Source organism: Ictidomys tridecemlineatus, chromosome 6 (genome assembly GCF_052094955.1).
Source record: "Ictidomys tridecemlineatus isolate mIctTri1 chromosome 6, mIctTri1.hap1, whole genome shotgun sequence".
NCBI classification, from domain to species: domain Eukaryota; kingdom Metazoa; phylum Chordata; class Mammalia; order Rodentia; family Sciuridae; genus Ictidomys; species Ictidomys tridecemlineatus.
Window position 1 is genome coordinate 29,463,685 of NC_135482.1, and position 19,490 is coordinate 29,483,174.

Consider the following 19,490-nt stretch of genomic DNA (forward strand, 5'->3'; position numbering starts at 1 on the left):
AAGAAACATTGATAAGATGAGAAAGGAGTGCCCAGAAAGGGATCTTAATTAACACTGACAGTAAACTATAATATTCCTTACTCCAAGGGCAAATGTCAAATCAATAAGATTAAAAAAAAATAAAGATGGGGATTTCCTCCTAGCAGTTGACTCAGGGGAAAACAATTTTAAGAGTTTCTCTAGTAAAAAATATTATGTTTTCTTGTGCAATATTTTTAAATAAGTCACTTGAAAATAAGTCAAGTTAATAAAAAATAGGGTTCAGAAGAATACTTGTCATTGACTAAAGACCTACACAATTCACAGCCTGTGTTTTGTAGAGGAGGATGTAGAAAAGTATAAAAAAAAATCCTTTGAGCTCAGAGCACTGGGAGATAAGCCTTCTCAATAAAATATGTTTAATATGTTGATCACATGTTCTCTTTGTGCCTCTGTTTCATTGTCAGTTATGATAGAGAGATTAATAATACTTAATCTTATAGAGTAATTGTGAGAATTAAGTCAGAAGAACAGTGGCTGAAACATAGTTAAGTGCCCTCCAAATCTTAGCTATTCACAATGGTAGTAATAGTGGTGGTATTTGTAAGATCACAGGATATTGGATCTGGAAGCCAATTTAGAGATAATCTAAACAATCTTCTTTATAAAGAAAGAAAGAAACTGAGACCCAAGGGTGGTGAAACTCAGCTCCTGGCCCCATTTCCAGTGCTGTCTGCAGGAAGAGTAGTTTTCAAACTGGCCACTAGAGCCATTCACTTTTTGTTTATGTATGTCAGTTTCCAAATAAGACTTGGTATGAAAAAAGATTCAATTTTAAGAATGCATGACAGTTCTTCTTTAACCAGAGTTAGTCAGATATCACTCAAGAATCATCCAATCACAGTCTCTTAGGTACTTATTTAAATACAGCTACAAGGACACTACTGCAGAAATACTGAATGTCACCTTGTGAAGACGGGCTGTAGGAACTTTGATGCTTCCAACGAGCACCCCACAAGACAATAATTTGCTCAGAAGTTAGGGCTCCCATCCTAACTCATTCATTTTACTAATTCAAACAACAACATGCATGACTGTTGAGGTATGTGGCCCCTGTCCTAGCATTTCTCTGAAGAATGGAAGGGCAAAGCATCTTGATGAAGTCAGGAATAGCAGGTTATTTGAATACTGCCTCTGCAGGATTACCTGACTGTCAGACTTCAGAAAGATAACTGACCCTCTCTAAGATTCAGTGTCCTGAGTTTTAAAATTAGGAACATGGACATGATCACTAATTCTTAATCTAGGTCTTGTAAACTTCATTATGAGGAAAGAGAGTGTCCCTTTCATCAAATCTCAGAGAAGTCCGGGACTGCAGAGAAGAGAAAAACTACTAAATTAGAGAACGCTCAGCTTTAAATAATCTCATCCTGTAATGGTATTTCTTCATAATGGTGTACTTCTTGGCATAGTTCAGTAATGCCTGGACTGAAGGAGGTTGTACAGAATAAGAGGAATTTGCTCTGCAGACATAACCTTGGTACATTTTATTTGCGGGAAAGCTTCCAGTAATGTTTTTCCTTGTGCTTACAGTAATTTCTTCAACTGTGCTCATTTCTTTGCATTCTCTACCAGTTCTGCCCTTGAATTAGGTGACAACTTGTACTATACCCCACAAACCTTAAGTTTGTTTGCTTGGGGTGATTCTCATGTCACTGAAGCACATGATTTATGACTTTACATTTTTTTTTTAATTTCTTCTTGGACACTTTGTACTGCCCCTACAGTCCCCATGGTTTTTATTTGAAATCCTTCTGGCATGTTTACTTAGCATAATAGTTCATCTATTTACAGAACATTTTGCTTTGTTTCTGAAATATGTTGCAAGACTTGTTTTAAATGGCAAACTCAGACCAACCTAAGGAAAGAGTCAAGTATCTGGGAAGAGGATGAATCAAATGTTAGAAAGTTGTGTCTATGTATAGTTAGGGTACAGCTTTTAATACTTGTCAGTGTTCACGTAGAGAGGAATCCAAATATTGAAATAGTTGAAATTAGTTTTCTCTACTCTTTCTTTTGTTTGTGATGTTTTTTTCTTCATTTGGGGGGAATTTAATTAAATGTGACTTTCTTTAAAAAAATTGTCTTTAAATATCTGTCAAATGATGTATTTGTCTTTCTCAAAATGTTCTTAAAAGTAGGTTGCTGTTCCATCACCATATTATAAAGGTGAAGTTGAATTACTGTCTTCAAGGTCAGCCTACAAGTCAGTAGCCTAGAATTGGAACAAAAGAGCCCATAGTTTTCCTGGTCTTGTGGTAGACTCTTATTTTAAGTTGATTATATCAGTACATGACTTTGGAGATTAACATAATGAGAAGTGATAATATATCCTCAGATAGCCAATTTTAACACTTTGGACTATTGTGATTAACTTTGATTTTTATTTTTCTTCAAATAGTATGTTTTTCAAATTGAATTGCCTTTGCATTCTAGTGAAGGATTTCTAGGTGAATTCTAAGCCTTTCTTCAAATGACATAAGCATGTCTTCTTTTTAAAAGTAGAGGTCTCATATATTGTGGTTTGATCTTTGAAGAGCAATAGTTTGTTAAATGAATAGTTTTTGAAGTTTATTTTTGTTGGATTGTAATATTTAACGTTTCAATTTCTGCTACTGTAGTGAGTATAAGTTTATTTAAAGCTCATTTCAAGACTTCTAATACTTTGACAAAAATATTTTTAAAAATATTGATTAAAAACTGTCTAGGTGGCTTGCTATCTTAACATTCACATAAATCTCATCACGAGAAAACAAAATTTTTATCTTCCTCCATATGATAAAACACTTGATGCTATTTCTTGCTGCTCCATGCCTTTTTAAAGTGGTAGTAATGGTGTGAGTATCTAGGTGCCAGGCAAAGGTCATTTTACTCTCCAAGGTCATATATTAATAAAATATACCATGGATTGTAGCCTTTGGTTTTCACAAACTTATCAGGTAATTTCACTCCCAGTTAGGAAGCTGAGATGTAGTGATGATTAGTAACCTGGCATCATCACCTGGGAAACAGAAAGGTGAATAGGGGCTTGAACCTGGTGTGCCTAAGACCTTCTTGTCTTTGAAGCACAAGAACTCAGTTTCTATTATAATGCAGTCCCAGTACACTGAGATGAAAGTTTAAACTGTGTTTTATGAACTACCATTATTTCCAGAGTAATAATTACCTTATTGTGATTAGGAAGCTATCATATTGTAGAAGCTCTGTTAATACGACTTAATTGTAGTCATTATCATAAGTTGTATATATTGTCTTATTTCTTCTTGTTAATAAGAAAATACCTCAGCCTTGGTAAGTTACAAAAAGATTTACTTTGGCTCACAGTTCTAGCACAAGATTGAAGGGCCACATCTGGTGATGCCTTCTTGTGGTAGAGTCCCCGGGCAACAGTGTGTCACATGACAAGAGACAGGGAGCCAGAGCCAGACCTCATCAAACTGGCTTTTATAGTAGACCCATTCTTGAGGTCACCCATTAACTCATTAATTACACAAATAAATTAATTCATTCCCTGAGAGCAGAGACCTAACCACCTTTTGAAGGTCTCCCAGATCCCACCTCTTAGTATCTCATAATGGAGATTAAATTTCAGCATAAGTTTCAGAGGGAATAAACCTTGTTTAACCCATAGCACTATGAAATAGACAAAAAATCTTCTTAAAAAGTTTTTAATCTTCTATTTGATAAGAAACTAGGCATTTCTCACTGAAACAAGTCTTTTGAAGTTGTCATTTTAATATTCTTTTAAATCACTGAGTTACCTTTCAAAAAAGGAAAAAAAAAAAAAACCCTATCCAGATACCTTTGAAAACTACAGGTGATTTGCCTAGTAAGTTAGATGCTTTCGTCAGTATTAATGGGAAATAATTTCTCAAGAGAAAAAAACAAAAAAAGCATTTTCCTGTGTTGGTTCTAAAGCCTAGACCATCAGCACTGTAGTTAGCTGCTTTACATAAGTGAACTATGTATTCAGATAGAAGTGTTAATTTTTTTTTTTTCTCTTCTACGTCCATGAATGTTGCTTGGTCTGATGAGACTGTGAAATGTGAACTAACTTCCCTAAAAGTTGAGATAACACTTAACATTTCATAAATAGTGTCAAGAGGATCATGAGTCACTACTACATTTTGATTCCTCCCTTGGGCTTATGAGTGACAACTGAGACTAGTAAAGGTCTTGCCACAGATGTCCATGTGGCTGCTGATTTCATGAGACTTAAGAACCTTAATGACATTGAAATCATGGAGATCCAAAGATTTTAGATCAGTGACCTCAAGAGAAGGAGAGGGAGTTAAACCTTCTGACTTTTGAGTTTTTTCTCTTGCGTCCAGATACCTGTAGGGTTTGATATGCAGCCAGTGCTAATTTGTCTCACAAAGAATTTTTCTTGGATGAGTTTCTAGCATTTTCTGAACTCTGCTCTTGTTTTCATTTTTTTTTTCCCCAGTATCACTGAGTATGGTCAATCCTCACAACATCCAACATCCAAAGAAGATAGCAAACGGGTCCCTTCTAATAAAGTTAGCCCATCATCAAGTAACTTGTTTCTGCAATTTTATAGATTTTATAGTCTGGCATAATACTGACATCCTTGTGCTCCAAATCAAAGCCATTTGGAATAATTTTGACCTTTGGTAAAATTTCTTATTAATTAACTTCTTCAATTAAATCACTCCCCCATTTTTAACCCTGAACTTAATTTAATAGAGTAGATTTAAATATGTAGCTTTAGTTACTTAGCTATTTAAATCTATCAACAGGGTACCTCCATGGAATGTAGGCCACGTTCTGCTTTTCTAGAGACTTCTAGTCACTGTATCAAGATTTAACACATTTCTAGCACTTTACTAGGAGTCTGTTAACTTTCTGCCTATCTCTGTTCTCTCTCGACCTTCAATCCATCCTTCCAGACTAATCTTCCTAAATATTGCTGTCATGCTTTTTCTCTGCCTGCCACATTCAGTGTGGCACTGTCCTTTTAGAACAAAGTTAAACCAGACTGAATTTTAGTAATTATCTAGTTCACTCTCTTTGTTGTACAGAAAGGAGCAGAAGGTCCACAGAGGCAATGTGATGTGCCTAAGGCTGAGGAACTTGCTCTCCAGTCCTAATATTAGAACTGTTCCTAGTGAATCTCAAAACCTCCCATTTGATCCCCTTAGGCCAGCATTCAGTAAGCCTCTCTCTAATATAGTTACGGGACTTAACTTAATATAGTTTCTTTCTTTTCTTTCTTCATTTATTTTTTACAGGGGATTGAACCCAGAAGGGTTCTGTCTCTGAGCTACATCCACAGTACCTTCCCCCTTTTTAAGACAAAGTCTTTCTAAATTGTCAAGGCTGGCCTTGAACTTGTGATCTTCCTGTCTTCCTGCCTCAGCTTCCTGAATGGCTGGGATACTAGGTGTACACTACTACTATGCCCGGCTGATTCTTTTTTTTTAAATACTAAACCCGGAGCCTTGTACATGCTAGGAAAGTACTGAGCTACATCCCCAACCCCCTCGTGTATTTCCTAGATCTTATCTAGTTGGCCCCAAACACATCATGAGCTTTTAATTCATTGCCTTTGTACATGACCTATATTTAGAATATCCTACATCATTGCATTTAATACTCATTGACACTTATATCCATTCTTTTCATGAAGGTTATTTAATCCTTATAGAACTATTGGATAGATTCTTTTATAATTTCTATTTCATACATGTGGAAAATGAGGTTAACATAGATGAAGAACTTGCCCAAGACTTCTGAGTTAGCATGTAGCAACACTAGGATCCAGTATAAGCAGTCTGTTTTCAGAACCTGTGCTGTCAGCCCCAACATCAAATAATGCTTCTAAGGAACATCTTCTAAGTGCCATGCTAAAGTCTCCCTCTACTCTATAAAACTTTGCACAGTGATCAATATACCTCAGAGAAGCTGAATTTATAGCAAGGTTATTTGTGCTTTCTGAATGCTATTTGACATACTGTAAGTGCTTAGAAAGTAATATATTAATGTGTGAAATGACCATAAATATCTACAGTTTGACTTTCTAAGTTCTCTTCCAAATATAATTGGAAACGAACCAATGAAAGCTAAGAAAGTTGTTACAGGGAAACTACTCTGTAGTTCAGTGTGCAGGGCACCAGCTCATAAAGCCAAGTTTACATCCTGTTTCTAGTAGTTACTCCTGATGCCTATGACCTTGGAGATGCCAGATAACCTCTCCGGCTCTCTGTCCTCATTTGTAATATAAACTTAGTAAGATAAGTCATGTGGGTTGCAGTAGAGACTACATATGGAAATTTATAAATAGTAAAGCACTTTTCAAAAATAGTATTTTCTAAAATCCCACTACAAATTAAATGTCAATGAATCAGCTTCATTCAGAAACATCCCCCAAATGATAACAGTGTGGAGAATTCAGCATCATGGTCAGAAAACTTCTTGTAAACTGTCTTTGGCTTCTTTGAATCAAATTTTGTATATAAATTACTCACCAAATGGAATTATCTAGCATATTCTTTATATTTTTTCCTCCTTTTAGAAATGTATGCTGAATCTAAGTTTTAGTAATATTTACTCAATTGGTTGTATATTTAGATTTTTTACATAGTGTAAATTGTGCTTTAGAACAGGCTAGGTGGTTGACAGCTCATGTTCATTCAGAATCCCTGCTCCTTCCTGCTGTGTGTGGCATGGCTTCAGTTTACATGGTTGGTTCCTAATGAAAAAGCATATTGCTGCTCAGTCTCATATTCCAGCTTTCATACCTGCAAAGGTGTCCATTGTGTCTTTGCTACCAGGGCTTATGTAAAATGACTAGGTCATTTCGCTTTTCAAAGGTGGGGATGGAGCTTCAGAAGACAAAAGGAAGTATGAAAGAATGGCAGGAAGCCGATTGATTAATAGGAAGAAAATTAAGTGTAAAGGGCAAGAAAGACAATCCCTAAAAAAAAAAAAAAAAATGCCAGGTTCTGTAGCCACCTAGATATGTTTCCAATAGGCACTAAGGATTCTACTCTTTTACTGGGGATGACATGAAGAGAGATAACGGTGGAGACTTTACAGTGGCATATACTCAGGGCAGGTGTCTAGAGAGGTGATGAAGTTGTGTAGTGAGGCAAGGGAGGCTCTGCTATTGGGCCTGGATTTTAGTCCTGACTTAATGCCTAGTGGCCATGTAACCTTATTCGAATTACTTGACCTCGTTGAACCTTCATTTCTTCATCTGTGTTAATGCAATTTAAAGTGCTTGGCACACAGGAAATATTCAATAAAGACACTTTTACTATTGTATCATTAAGTGAACTGAAGAAAGAGCCAACAACCAGGTGTATCGCTGCAACAGTAAAATGAGTGTGAGTTGGTACCACTGGCAGTTGGATGATGGGAGTACAGTGGAACCAGGTCCTATTTTGGCTCCCCTCTGACTCCTAATGCCTTTACCTGGATGGTTGTCTTACCAAGTTGTTCTCAGATTCTAGAAGCTATTGGCAAAGCCAAAATGGAGCATATGGCTTATGTTGTGAAAGACTTGTAAGAGATGACCTAGTCCTGCAAACATGTGTATGATCTCAGCTTCCTGTGGGGAAAAGACATCTTGAGAGACAGGCCAATGGGGTCGGATGTCTTCAAAATCATTTGTCTGTCTAACTCTCAGTAAAGAGCATGACTGAATATTTAAAATATTTTTGGCACATTCACCTACTAAATGATCATTTGACATAGGTAACTGGATCTCCATTTTACAATTGAGAGAAACCAAGGTACAGAGAGATTAGATTAGTTACAAATTCCCTGGTCTCAAATCCTGTTGTGTTTTCACTTATGCTAGAATGACTGATGTCAATACTACATTTGACATTATTATTTTTTTATTTTTTTAAATTTAATTTGTTATATATGACAACAGGATGCATTACAATTCATGTTACACATATAGCACAATTTTTCATATCTCTGGTTGTACACAAAGTAGAGTCACATCCTTCGTGTCTTCATACATGTACTTAGGGTAATGATGACTATCGAATTCCACCGTCTTTCCTACCCCTATGCCCCCTTCCTCTCTTTTTCCCTTTACCCTATCTAGAGTTCATTTAATCCTCCCATCCCCTCACCCCCACAGAATATTATGGATCAGCATCCTTAAATCAGAGAAATTATTTGGCATTTGGTTTTTTGGGATTGGCTAATTTCATGTAGCACATTCTTCAGTTCCATCCATTTACCTTCGAATGCCATGATTTTTAAAACCTTTGAAAGTAACTAGGCAAACATTTGTGACATCTCAAGTGTTCCACCCAAAGTAAGTATATGTAGTTATGTTTTAAAATTCATTTTTTTTTCTAAATTATTGACGTAGTTCTTCCAACTTGAGCACCCACCAGGATGAATGCAGGACCTGTTACAATTCAGTAGTCTGATATGGCCCTCAAATTTGCATTTCTAGCAGCTTCCTGTTGATGGTAAAATTTTACTTTGAGCTCTTGCTTTGAGAATCACTGACTAAAAGAGCATACTTTATTACTAATTCTATGGAGGAATAAGTTAGAAAATAATTCTAGTTGAGAATTCCAAGACTACAAATGGAAGTTGAAATTTGTATCATGTTTCTGAAACTCAGTAGGTGTAGTTACTCATAACTGAATTTGTTTTTTGGAGAGTGTGTTTGACTACAAAGGGAAATGGAGGATAAATAATACAACTAAATGATGTGTTTGAAATCTCTCTCTTTCTCTCTTTTTATCTCTGTAGGTGGCAAATCTTCCAAAAGACTATCTGATAACCCTCAACTATGTCACCGGGATGGACGTTTTGGTATGTAAGCTATACATCTCCAAGTCTCATTTTGGTAACTGAAAGAAGATATGGGATCCTTTGTGTCAGATAGGAAATCAGATAAGAAATTGCCTACTGTTTAGGGCTTTGCTAATTGTCATGACTGGAAAAAAAGTATCTTCAAAATTTGATTTTCAAAACATTTTTTTTTCCCTCAAGCAACTGCCAAACTTTATCAGTGATCATTTCAGCACACATACCTTAGACTTGTACATAGAGGAAATAAGGTCACCTTCTTTAGGTCTGGCCATATAATTCTTTTTCCCTGATCTTCTCTCAAAAAGGTTTGAGTATAAAATTATGTCATGGTTTTCTTACCTGAAGACTCATATAAATCTCTATCATTCCTATTTAATTTGAGAATATGAAACATTTTATTTCTGAACATATTAGCAGTACAGTAGATTCTTTGAATCTTAAAAGTATGTGCTTATGATTATAATACATTTTTACTGAAATTTAAAAATTTTGTTTTGTACATTAAGAAATTTTTCAAGCAGAAAGAACAGCATTACACACACACACACACACACACACACACACACACACACACACACCAGAGCTTATCAGACCTACCCATTGTGCAATATTGGCTTCAAATAGATTTCCTCTTGAGGAAACATAATCACTAAAGCCTGTGTTTGCTTTTTCCCTATACCATGACTTCCAACTTTTTCTTAGTGATAACAATTATTCTGAGCTAGAATTTTTCATTTCAGTGCATGTTTTCCTATGTTGGGCCAAGGACACCATCCCCTGGAGTTGTGTAAAAGATATAAATAAATAACCCTGCCTGCTCTTATGCTTTACTGAAAAGTATGCATCCCTACATAAGCTATAGAGCTTTTCATATATTAAGCCAATCCCGAAAAACCAAAGGTTGAATGTTGTATCTGATATGTGGAAGGTAACCCACGATAAGATTGGAGTGGGGGGAAAAATAGAAGTTCAGTGGAGTAGACAAAGGAGAATGAAAAGAAGGGAGAGCTGGTGGGAAAAGGAAAAGACAGTGGAATGAACCTGATCTAACTTTCCTATGCACATGTATGAATATGCCACAGTGAATTTTGCCATTGTGTATAAGCACAAAAAAATTAATTTCAAAAACAATAACTATGGGTAAGTGGCAGAAACATCAATAGAGAGGGAAGGGAAAGAGGGTGGGGAGAGGGAAGGGGAAGGAGAGTAAATGGGGTCTGAGTTAGAACAAGATATATTCCATGTTTTATAATTGTGTCAAAATTGATTCTTCTATCATGTATAACTAAACAAAACAACGTAAAAACAATAACAGAGAAATTCAATGTAGGGGCTAAGGATTGTAGCTTAGTGGTAGAGAGCTTGCAGGGCCCTGGTTTTAATTCGCAGTACCACATACACACATAAAGTTAACGATATTTAAAAGTTGCCACTTATATTTTTCATCATGCTTTTAACATGTTGTTTTATGTTCATTCATTTGGGTTCTTGGAGAAAATTTAAAACCATTTGGGCTACTCTCTTCTCTGCAACTCTCATCTTTCCATAATTTACCAAATACTTAATGTATATGGGCTTTGTATAAGTTGTTTTATATTTTGAGTAACTTTTGTGGACCAATCAAAATTATTTAGCAATTTAAAAACACATTACTATGTGCTTTTAAATGCCTTCAGACCCTACAGTGATATCATGTAGCCAGTGTTCATGGCTACACACACACACACACACATGATTACTAATTAAGTACTATATACATAATTTACTAATTAAAAAACATTTAATTAGTAAACATTTTAGCATGAAATGCCTGAAGTTCTTTAGAACTCTTTAGAACATGAATCTTCATGTGGAAACTTGTTACCCTTAAACCTAGCTCCAAGTCTGTTGAAGCAGGGAGAGTTCTCTGGAAGTAGAGGTGTAGAATTATGGCATTCTGAAAGTTTATTAGTTTAGACCTTTGATCACTCGCTCAGCAAGTGTTTTGTTAAGGAAAACTACAGAGCCAGCACTTTGCTGGACACTTTAAGAAACACACATACATCAATTAGGCAATGACCTTATAAGCTTGAAAAATTTGGTTATATTGGAGATGGGAGTGGGGATTACCTGTTTTTTTTTAATAACCTTTTCCATTTGCAAAATGATTTCACACATTTTCTCCCTGGATGATTAGAAAAACCCTGTGAATTAGGTAGAATCCTATTATTATTCCTATTTTATAAGTGATACACTGGGAGGTTTGTATTTTGCCTAAGGTTACACAACTAGAAAGTGACTGTCTTGGAAAGAAACCCCAGCCAGGCCTTCTGACCCTTAACCCTGGGATGCAGAAAGTGAGGATCCGAACAATTTCAAAAAATGCTGAGGAAAGTGCTGGAAGAGAAGGTTCTAGGTCACAAAGAACCATCCCTGCTCCCGACTAGAGCAGCGGGTTAAGATGGCAATTGCCAAATTTACTCAAACAATCCTGCAGTTCTTTGCAAAATAACTGTTAAACCGCAAAATAACTACATAGATTATTTTGTGCTGCTATAATCGTAGATGGTGCTAAATCATAGATTTTAGTGTTGGCTGGTGATAGCAAGAACCAGAGTTGTAAAAATAAAGCCGATTTATGGCCACATATTTTTGTGCATGTTTCTGTAATTGAGAAAAGTCCGCTATTATTTGATCTTGGCATGCTGTCCTGGAACTACTGCAGAAACATTGTTCTTGGCCACCATAGTTGGCAGGGAAAACATGCCCGTGCGTAGGGCTTTGGGCAGAAACTGGGGTCTCACCCTTTGTTTTACCTTCATTTAAAACTGTTCATTTCTGCCAAGACCAGAGGAGTTTCCCAGTGGAGAGGCCTCTGATTATTTGTCAGTGGTCAGAGTCCCAGCTGCTGCCCTATCTTTTGTCTTGAAACAATAGAGGGTGGAGTGGGAATGGGTGCCAGAAAGATTCCCTGGGGCCAAAGCAGTAAAATTTTGCCTTAGGCACTAGACAGAAGAAAAGCTCTTGAGTAGAATACAGTTAACTTTTACTTTTAAAAATCAGGTAAGTACTGCTGAAAGGGGGACTCTACTTTCCTAAGGACTTTCTTAGAAAATGACCTAGCAGATTCCCTCTGGCAAATAACAGGTTGTGATCAACCAGTTGGTATTTAAATCCAATGATAATTACCAATTCTATTTTAAAATCTTCAAAACTATAATATTACTAGGTGGTTAGGATTCCCTTTAACTTCTTAACCTTAAAAGTATCTAAACATTTCTTAGCCTTTTCATTTACCAGTAATGGTATCGTAGGAAGAACAAAAATTGAACTGCTGAATTTGTGCCACCCATCTGCATTTCATTCTGTTGTCCGTAACACAAAATAAACTATGAGTTGCTTGTTTGAGTCAAAATTCTTTTTTTTAATTAAAGTAAATTTTAAATTACTTTTTAAAATTAAAGTAAATTATATACACACAGTTTTCTTTTACCTTTCTACTTGGAAATAATTTTAAATTTACAGAAAAGTTGCAAGCATATACAAAGGGTATCATATACCCTTTAATCCAGATTCACCTGTTTTTAACATTCTGCCTCGTTTACTTTATCAGCTACTGTTTTCTGGTGTGTGCACGTGTGTTATTCTTTTCCTGAACCCCTTGAATAAGTTGTGTCCATCATGGCCATTTACCTCTTATACTCCAGTATAGATTTCCTAAGTAACGAATAATTCTCTGAGTTACAGTAGATTTGCAACTTTAGTAAGCTTAGCAATAATTATAATACTTTAGTCTGTTGACTGTTTTTCAATTTTATTTCCCTTTTATAAAAATAGGAAATTAATAGGTCATGTGGATATGCCATTGAAGTTTCTGAATGAGACAGACCTCCTTTTGGTAAAGTGTCTCCTTCAGATCTTTGATTGATGGAGCTTATGCATTCCAAGCCATGATGCTACCTGTGCTGCCTCAGATTATCACATCCAGAGGCACAAAATGTCCATCTTCCCCCTTCTGTCATCTGGTTAAAGTGTTCAACCATTTCTGTACAATTAGCCATCTTTGGGGAAAACACTTTTAAGAGCATGTAAACACACCTGTCCTCATCAGTGTTTCTCCTATAGCTGGGATGGGCCTCAGTGGTGGAGCTCTTGCCTAGCTTGTATAAGGCCCTGGCTTTTATCCTCAACACCACACATTGAAATGTTTCTCCCATAGACTGAACATTTGTGGATGATTCTTACCTGAAGCAATTCTTACTGTCAAATCTTATATCTATTTTTAATTAAGATTTTTAATTTTTTTTTCTGATACTATTTTTTAAAGATATGACTAAATGGGGAGGTGAATGGCCACATATAATACTGCTCAAACAATAAACCTTCCAGCCTTCTTCCCTCTGCTGCGTCCTTCCTCCAGTATGTACGTAAGGCTTCATTTCTGGGCTTGTCCACTTTCACTTGTCTGGCCCTCCTGCCATCCATGATCTGTTTGACATTTTGACTCGCACTAAGTAAAAAGAGTGACTTAAAAATAATAATGATACATTTCATCATTTCACACCTCTCCCTCCTTCTTGGCATGTCTCAAATGACTTCCCACCAGTCCTTAGAAACAGGGGAAGGACTCTCCTTCAGCAAGGCCTCCATGACGCACCTCTTCATATCCTTTTTCAGTCTCTGGTCCTCACATGTTCCCTCACATCTTCTTCCATTTCCATGTGTGTGGCTTTCTTTGTCCCTGGAATTCTGCGTGGTCCCATGTCTATATGACTCCTGACTCTTTCCTAGTTCAGCTTCCCCTGTTTCCCTCACCTCCTCAACAACACCAGCCCGTCCTATTAAACTCTTTTCAGGGCACTCCTTACAGTATCAGTTTCCTATCTGTTGTGGGATTATTTCATTGGTAATCTTCCACCTACCTGTAAACTTCATGGTGGGGGTTATTTTCTTTTGGCTCTGTCTTCTGTCAGTGCCTAATGGATGGTAGGCCCTTAGTAAATATTTTCTGAAAGGAAGTGAATAAAGGAAGGAAGAGGGACAGTCCCCTGATGTACAGTTACTTGTAATTTCCTTGAGATGCACATTGGAACTGAATAGAGTCCAGAAGATTGTTCTGACGAAGTGCCTAAAACTCATCCTGCAGTATCTGCACTTCAACATTATTATTGTTATCTTCTTTCAGATAAGTGGGATTTAATGGAGGCTCTTGGATATAAGTGTGGTATTATGCAATTTCAAGGAATCATGATTTTCTTGAGCTTTCTGATCTGCTATTCTTTATTGAGTCACTTCTGTATGGAAGAATCTTCCCATTGTTCCCGTTTACTGAAGACTGAAAGCCAAATTCCTGAACCTGATGATTTTGACTCCACATCATCTAGCCTCACCCTAACCATCTCATCTAGTATATGAGTATATGCTCCAATAGCATACGCCATTCCCCAACACAAACTTGCCATCTGAGCTAGATGCATCTCTGCCTCTTGAAATTACCATGCATATTACAACTCCAGGGCTTTGCTGGGGACTGCTTCCCCTTGCCAAGGATGTCCTTTATTCTCTCATCTGTTCATCCCAATTCTATCCATAAGATCATGGTATACCTTGGAGCTGAACATATCCTAGTGGCTATCTCCTCCAAGGTCATCTTAAGGTCTGTCTTTCTTATAAAGCTCTTTTCTGTTTTTCTGGAATATGCTTTCCCTCCTCTCTATATATGTTTGGCCAGGGAGATCTTGTGTCATACCTACTCTGTATGGAGCATTTTGCTTGATGTTAGAGACACCATGGTTAGCAACACTAATACTATACCCATCATAGAGACCTAACTTTATAGTTATCTTCTAATTTCTGTAGAGTTTGTTCAGAATCTATTCATTTAGGTTCAAGCTTAAATCACAGCTTAGTATTGTATATACTGTGCATCTAAAAGTTTTATTGTGAGAAATAAGATATTAAAAAACCTCAGGTATGTTATGCATATAGTAATTGCCTGATGGCATTAATATTATTTTTGTTATGTTTTCTCTTTTTTACTCTATCTTAGTTATCTAAAGAGCAGGGATGAAATTGTTTACTTCTTTCTATTTCCTCACTTGTTTGGACAACCCACTGCATATAGTAGCTACTCAGAAGCAACTTACCAATATGCATTTTAACTAGTAGAAAAAAATATCAGATCTCCAAGTATTGATGGAGCTCATCTGAGTAATTTAGACTCTGTTGTTCTTGGTAATAATAATGAACTGAAGCTAAACCCACACATGTACACACATGTGCACACACACAGTCCTATTTTTACAGGGATGGTAAGAATAGCATGCCACCCAAGTTTAGAATATGGACAGGACTGGAACCAGGATTAGAAAGCTGTCAGGTTTTGCTTTCCTCATCTTTGAGTCTTTCCAGATTTTTCTTATATCTGCACAGAAGTGTTCTTCTTTGTTCAGGTTACCCAGGAGAATGTAACAGCCCCAGAACTCCAAAATTCACCTTATAGTTTCATCTCTGCTCAGAGACTAATTGCAGTTCCTATCACTACTATCAGGGACTTTGGGCAGGGACTTTCTGATTGACCTATTGATCGTGTATCTAGTGTTATCCAATTGGCTATGCATTTTGCACTGTAAGATGCATCCTGACGGTCCATCCCTATGATAGAAAATACTTATACTTCCTATAGAAAAAGAAGCCCAGTAAGCAAATCTGCTTGTCTGCCTCCCATGTAATAATGAAGAGTCTTAAAGAAATAAGCATAAAATGAATAAAATAGGACATTAAGTACTTTTTTCAATCAGTGCTTTGTATACTCAAACTACAGTACAGGAGCCCATCTTAAAAATGATATAGTAAAACACTGTTCAGAACATCCAGGCCATTATTGTCTGATAGAAATACAAAGGGAGCCACAAACATAATCTTAAATTTTTTCAGTAGCCACATTTAAAAAGCAAAAAGGAACAGTGCAATTAAGTATGATACATTTTGGTTGGCTTAATATGCACAAATATAATCACTTAACCTTCTAGTTAATATAAAAATTATTAATGGAATTTTTTGTATATTATTCAAAGTCAACTATAGATTTTACACCTGTGTCTTATTCCAGTTCAGACACTGAATTTTCATCAGAAATATTTACTTCATATTTAGATCTTTATAAAATTCAGTGCTGAAAGATGCAGATTCACATACCTAAGTTTTTCCAAATATACTTTAAAAGGTTTCCAGTTATTGGTTTTTAAATACAAAGAAATTAAATAGATTCATGGTTTAGTAAAGTTAAAATTCTATTGCCTCAGCCTTGTTTTGAGTGACAAGTTATTGTATGTGAGTAGTAACTCCCATACTGACCTGAACAGATTAGATCAACCCCTTTATTTTATAGATGAAGAAACTGAAGCCCTAAATAGATTAAGTGACCTCCCTAAAATCACAAAGTCAGTTGACAGATTTGAGACTCAAGTCCAAGCCTCTGGTCTATTAATCATTGTTGCCCTCACCCCCATGATGTCCCTTTACTGTGCTATTTTAGGTCTGCCTCAGGGGCCATTTTCAGACCTGCCCTGGGACATAGCATGGATTTATAGTGCTTGGGTTGATTAGCATCTTAATCAGCTGGAGATTTTTAAATCACTATAATTCAAACAGGAAAATACAGTTAGCCTACTAAAAAGTGAATACAGAAAGATCCAAATAAATTGTTTAGGAAGAGAACTGAAATAAATTGTTGGTAAACCCAAAAGTCAACATTTCAGAAGGTCTCCATTAGCAATGTGAATGCACAATGTTTTGCAGAGTGCTTTTAGAGGAAGTTTTGAATTTCTCACCCATGGAAGGTTTGAGAGTGGCAGGCCACCAGGTAAAAACCAGAAGGAGAGTGAAGAAAGTCACTACTGGCAATTGGCAGTCGGCATTTCCCCTCAACGACATGGAGAAAATTGCATTTCCTTGTATGACTGGATTCATGGAAACAAGACAGAAAGAGCCATTTCCATTTTCAAGAGATTTCTTCATTGCACCTTAGAGCTAGTGTGTCTGGTTCAGATGTGGGAACCCAGTGGCGGTGAACCCAGTAGGAAACAGGTTCTAAGTGTTTGCACTGTGGCCCTTCTCACTGCTAGAAGTTCTAGGTGAGTGCATGAGAATCCTGGTTTCTAATGTTTCTGATGAAACCATGGACAAGCCACTTGACTGCTCTCAGCAGTGGATGGGATGGAACCAGATGCTCTCAGGCATTCCTTCCAGATACTGGAATTCTAATGACAAGGCTCCAGATGAGTCCGACTGCTCAGCCTGGGGTTGATACTGAAAGCATAAGTAAGAAAGGAAGGCTTCATTCCCTGGGCACATTCTTCTAATTCTGGTAAGACTGCGGTTTGACACAAGAAAACAAAAGGGATCAAGCTTTTGAGATTAGTTGGATTGGAGCCTGGGTGAATATTCCTTATGAATATCATGCAAAGGTCACAATCCAGGGCTTATTTCCCTCAGAGTCTCTGGTTAGTATTTCCCCTCAGCTCCTTCAGAGAGAACTCTCACTGGTCAATACCAACTTCAAACCCAATTGGAAATCACATAGGAATCTCTATGAACAGCTGCCAAATGGAAAGTAGTATGAAGCACACCAATAAACAAATATTACAGATATATTGTCCGCTATTAGCTTTTAATAACATAAATCTTTTAGTGACTACACTTAGACATTCTCTCTGCTTCTAACACTGATGTGGAATCCTGTGTCAAATTTCTTTCAACTAATAAATGAAATAGGGAGTGGAGAGGAGAAAGCTCACCAGTCTTGGCCAATCCCCAGGACGTTTTTTAAAGTGCATGGTTAATTTTATCCGGGGTCTCAAATTGACCAGTTCTGGGATTATAAAGGTGTTACATAACACATATTGTGGAATTCATTTAACGTATTTTTATAATTTTGGTTTAGTGTTGGAATGTGCATGGATACTTATGTGGTTTCCCTTTGGCCATATTCCTAGTTGTGTTTAGGATACTTTTAATTATATTTGATATTCATTGTATTTTTTATGTAATCATTTAGAAAAATCATCGATTCGGTGCTCATGGTATTTTAAAACCACTAAGGAAGTTAATAATTTTTAACAAAATCATCAGTGGTAGTGACTTGCCAGAAGGTCAGAGTTACTGGTTCAACATCGTGGAGTCCATTAACATTCTAGAATAATATGTATCCTAAATACATAGGAATAAAAAGCTCATGTGTTCTAGTAGTTCTAGACAGGACTACCCTAATTAACTTGAGAACAATGGTTAGAAATTATGTGGAGTTAAGGAAACGTCCAAGCAGATTTTCCATTGAAAGCAGTCTATATTTCTTCTTTCGGAAATTGTGCATCAGGGTGAATAAAATATCAAGTTCCGTGTGCTTAAGGAGATCAAAAACTCTTTTCTATGTCGTTTCATTGACACCTCATGTGATTATTAATTTTCCTAATCCCTGCCATTCTTCCAGCAAAAGACAAAACATTGTATCTTATGTTCTTATAATAAATGTGGTTAGTTAATATTTATTTAAAACTAAAGTTTAAAATGGTCTCTGAAAGAAATCATGATAATGCTATAAGGCAAACACAAAATTGCATGCGTGAATTTGACAACATTTAATCATCTATTTCATAATCACAATCTTGGAAGAATTGAGAAACAGAAAGGCTCCTTACATCTCACAAATGAAATGCCTACTTCATTGTGTTTTGTTCTCTTCACGTATCATTTGACTATATTTAATGAAAAAAAAATGAAAGCGCTTGATGTTCTAGTCAAAACTGGTTTCCTCTCTTTGAGTCAGGCAGGTCAAAACAGGCTGACATTTAATATTATTTGTTTACCTTGGTTTTATCTTTAATGCATCTGAGAATCTTAAAAAGCAAATACATAGCTGGTTAAACAAACTAAATGAAAAGATAGAACTTTGATGACACAGTCTTTTCCAAGGAAATTGTGTTGCAAGCAAGGATTAATAATGAATAAAAGGTCTTAGAAATATGTTTTTTCAGTGGTGTGGTTAAGAAGTCCACATCAATTGTCAATAAATTGTCCATATCTTTAGAAGGATAAACTTTGGGGTAGGATTAGATTCTAGGATTTCTGTGACCTAACTATACGACATCACAGGATTGGAGTTGAATATTTTACTGAAAAAAAGTTGGTTGTTCAGAATGTTGATTTAAGTATGTGAAAATGAGGAAAGGAAGGGTTATAGCTAAATGGAAAGTAGAATACAAAATATAAACATAAAGTTCAGTTGGAAATAAACATAAATAGAAGTGGCTGTAGATACTCCAGAATTTCCCAGCATGAAAATAAGAAACAAAATATTTTCTACTTTAACCACAAAGAAAGTAGCAAGAGAAAAGATGAGACACACGCATGCACACACACACACACACACACACAGAGAGAGAGAGAGAGAGAGAGAGAGAGAGAGAGAGAGAGAGAGAGAGAGAGAGAAAGGAAGGATTGTAAAAAGCGACCCATTCATTTAGAGCAATAACCATAGAATCAAAAGGAGAGTCTTAATTCAAAACAAGAGAATTTGATTTGGGCACTTATTATTCAGAAGATCAAGGAGAAAGATAGACAATGATATTTATAATGTGGAACAAAGAAAGTTTTAAGAAATG

The 19,490-nt window shown here is 36.3% G+C and overlaps 1 protein-coding gene across 2 annotated transcripts in view; it reads left to right on the forward strand.

Moving 5' to 3' along the window:
• The window catches only part of Kitlg (KIT ligand), an 84,868-nt gene that overhangs the window by 37,497 nt on the left and 27,881 nt on the right, over window positions 1-19,490 (forward strand). The window contains exon 3 of one of the 2 annotated variants that reach the window (XM_078053039.1): window positions 8,788-8,850. In XM_078053039.1, the coding sequence (XP_077909165.1) occupies window positions 8,788-8,850 (63 nt within the window). Of the gene's footprint in view, window positions 1-8,787; window positions 8,851-19,490 lie in introns of those variants that run through there. The other variant, XM_078053040.1, reaches the window with a different exon arrangement.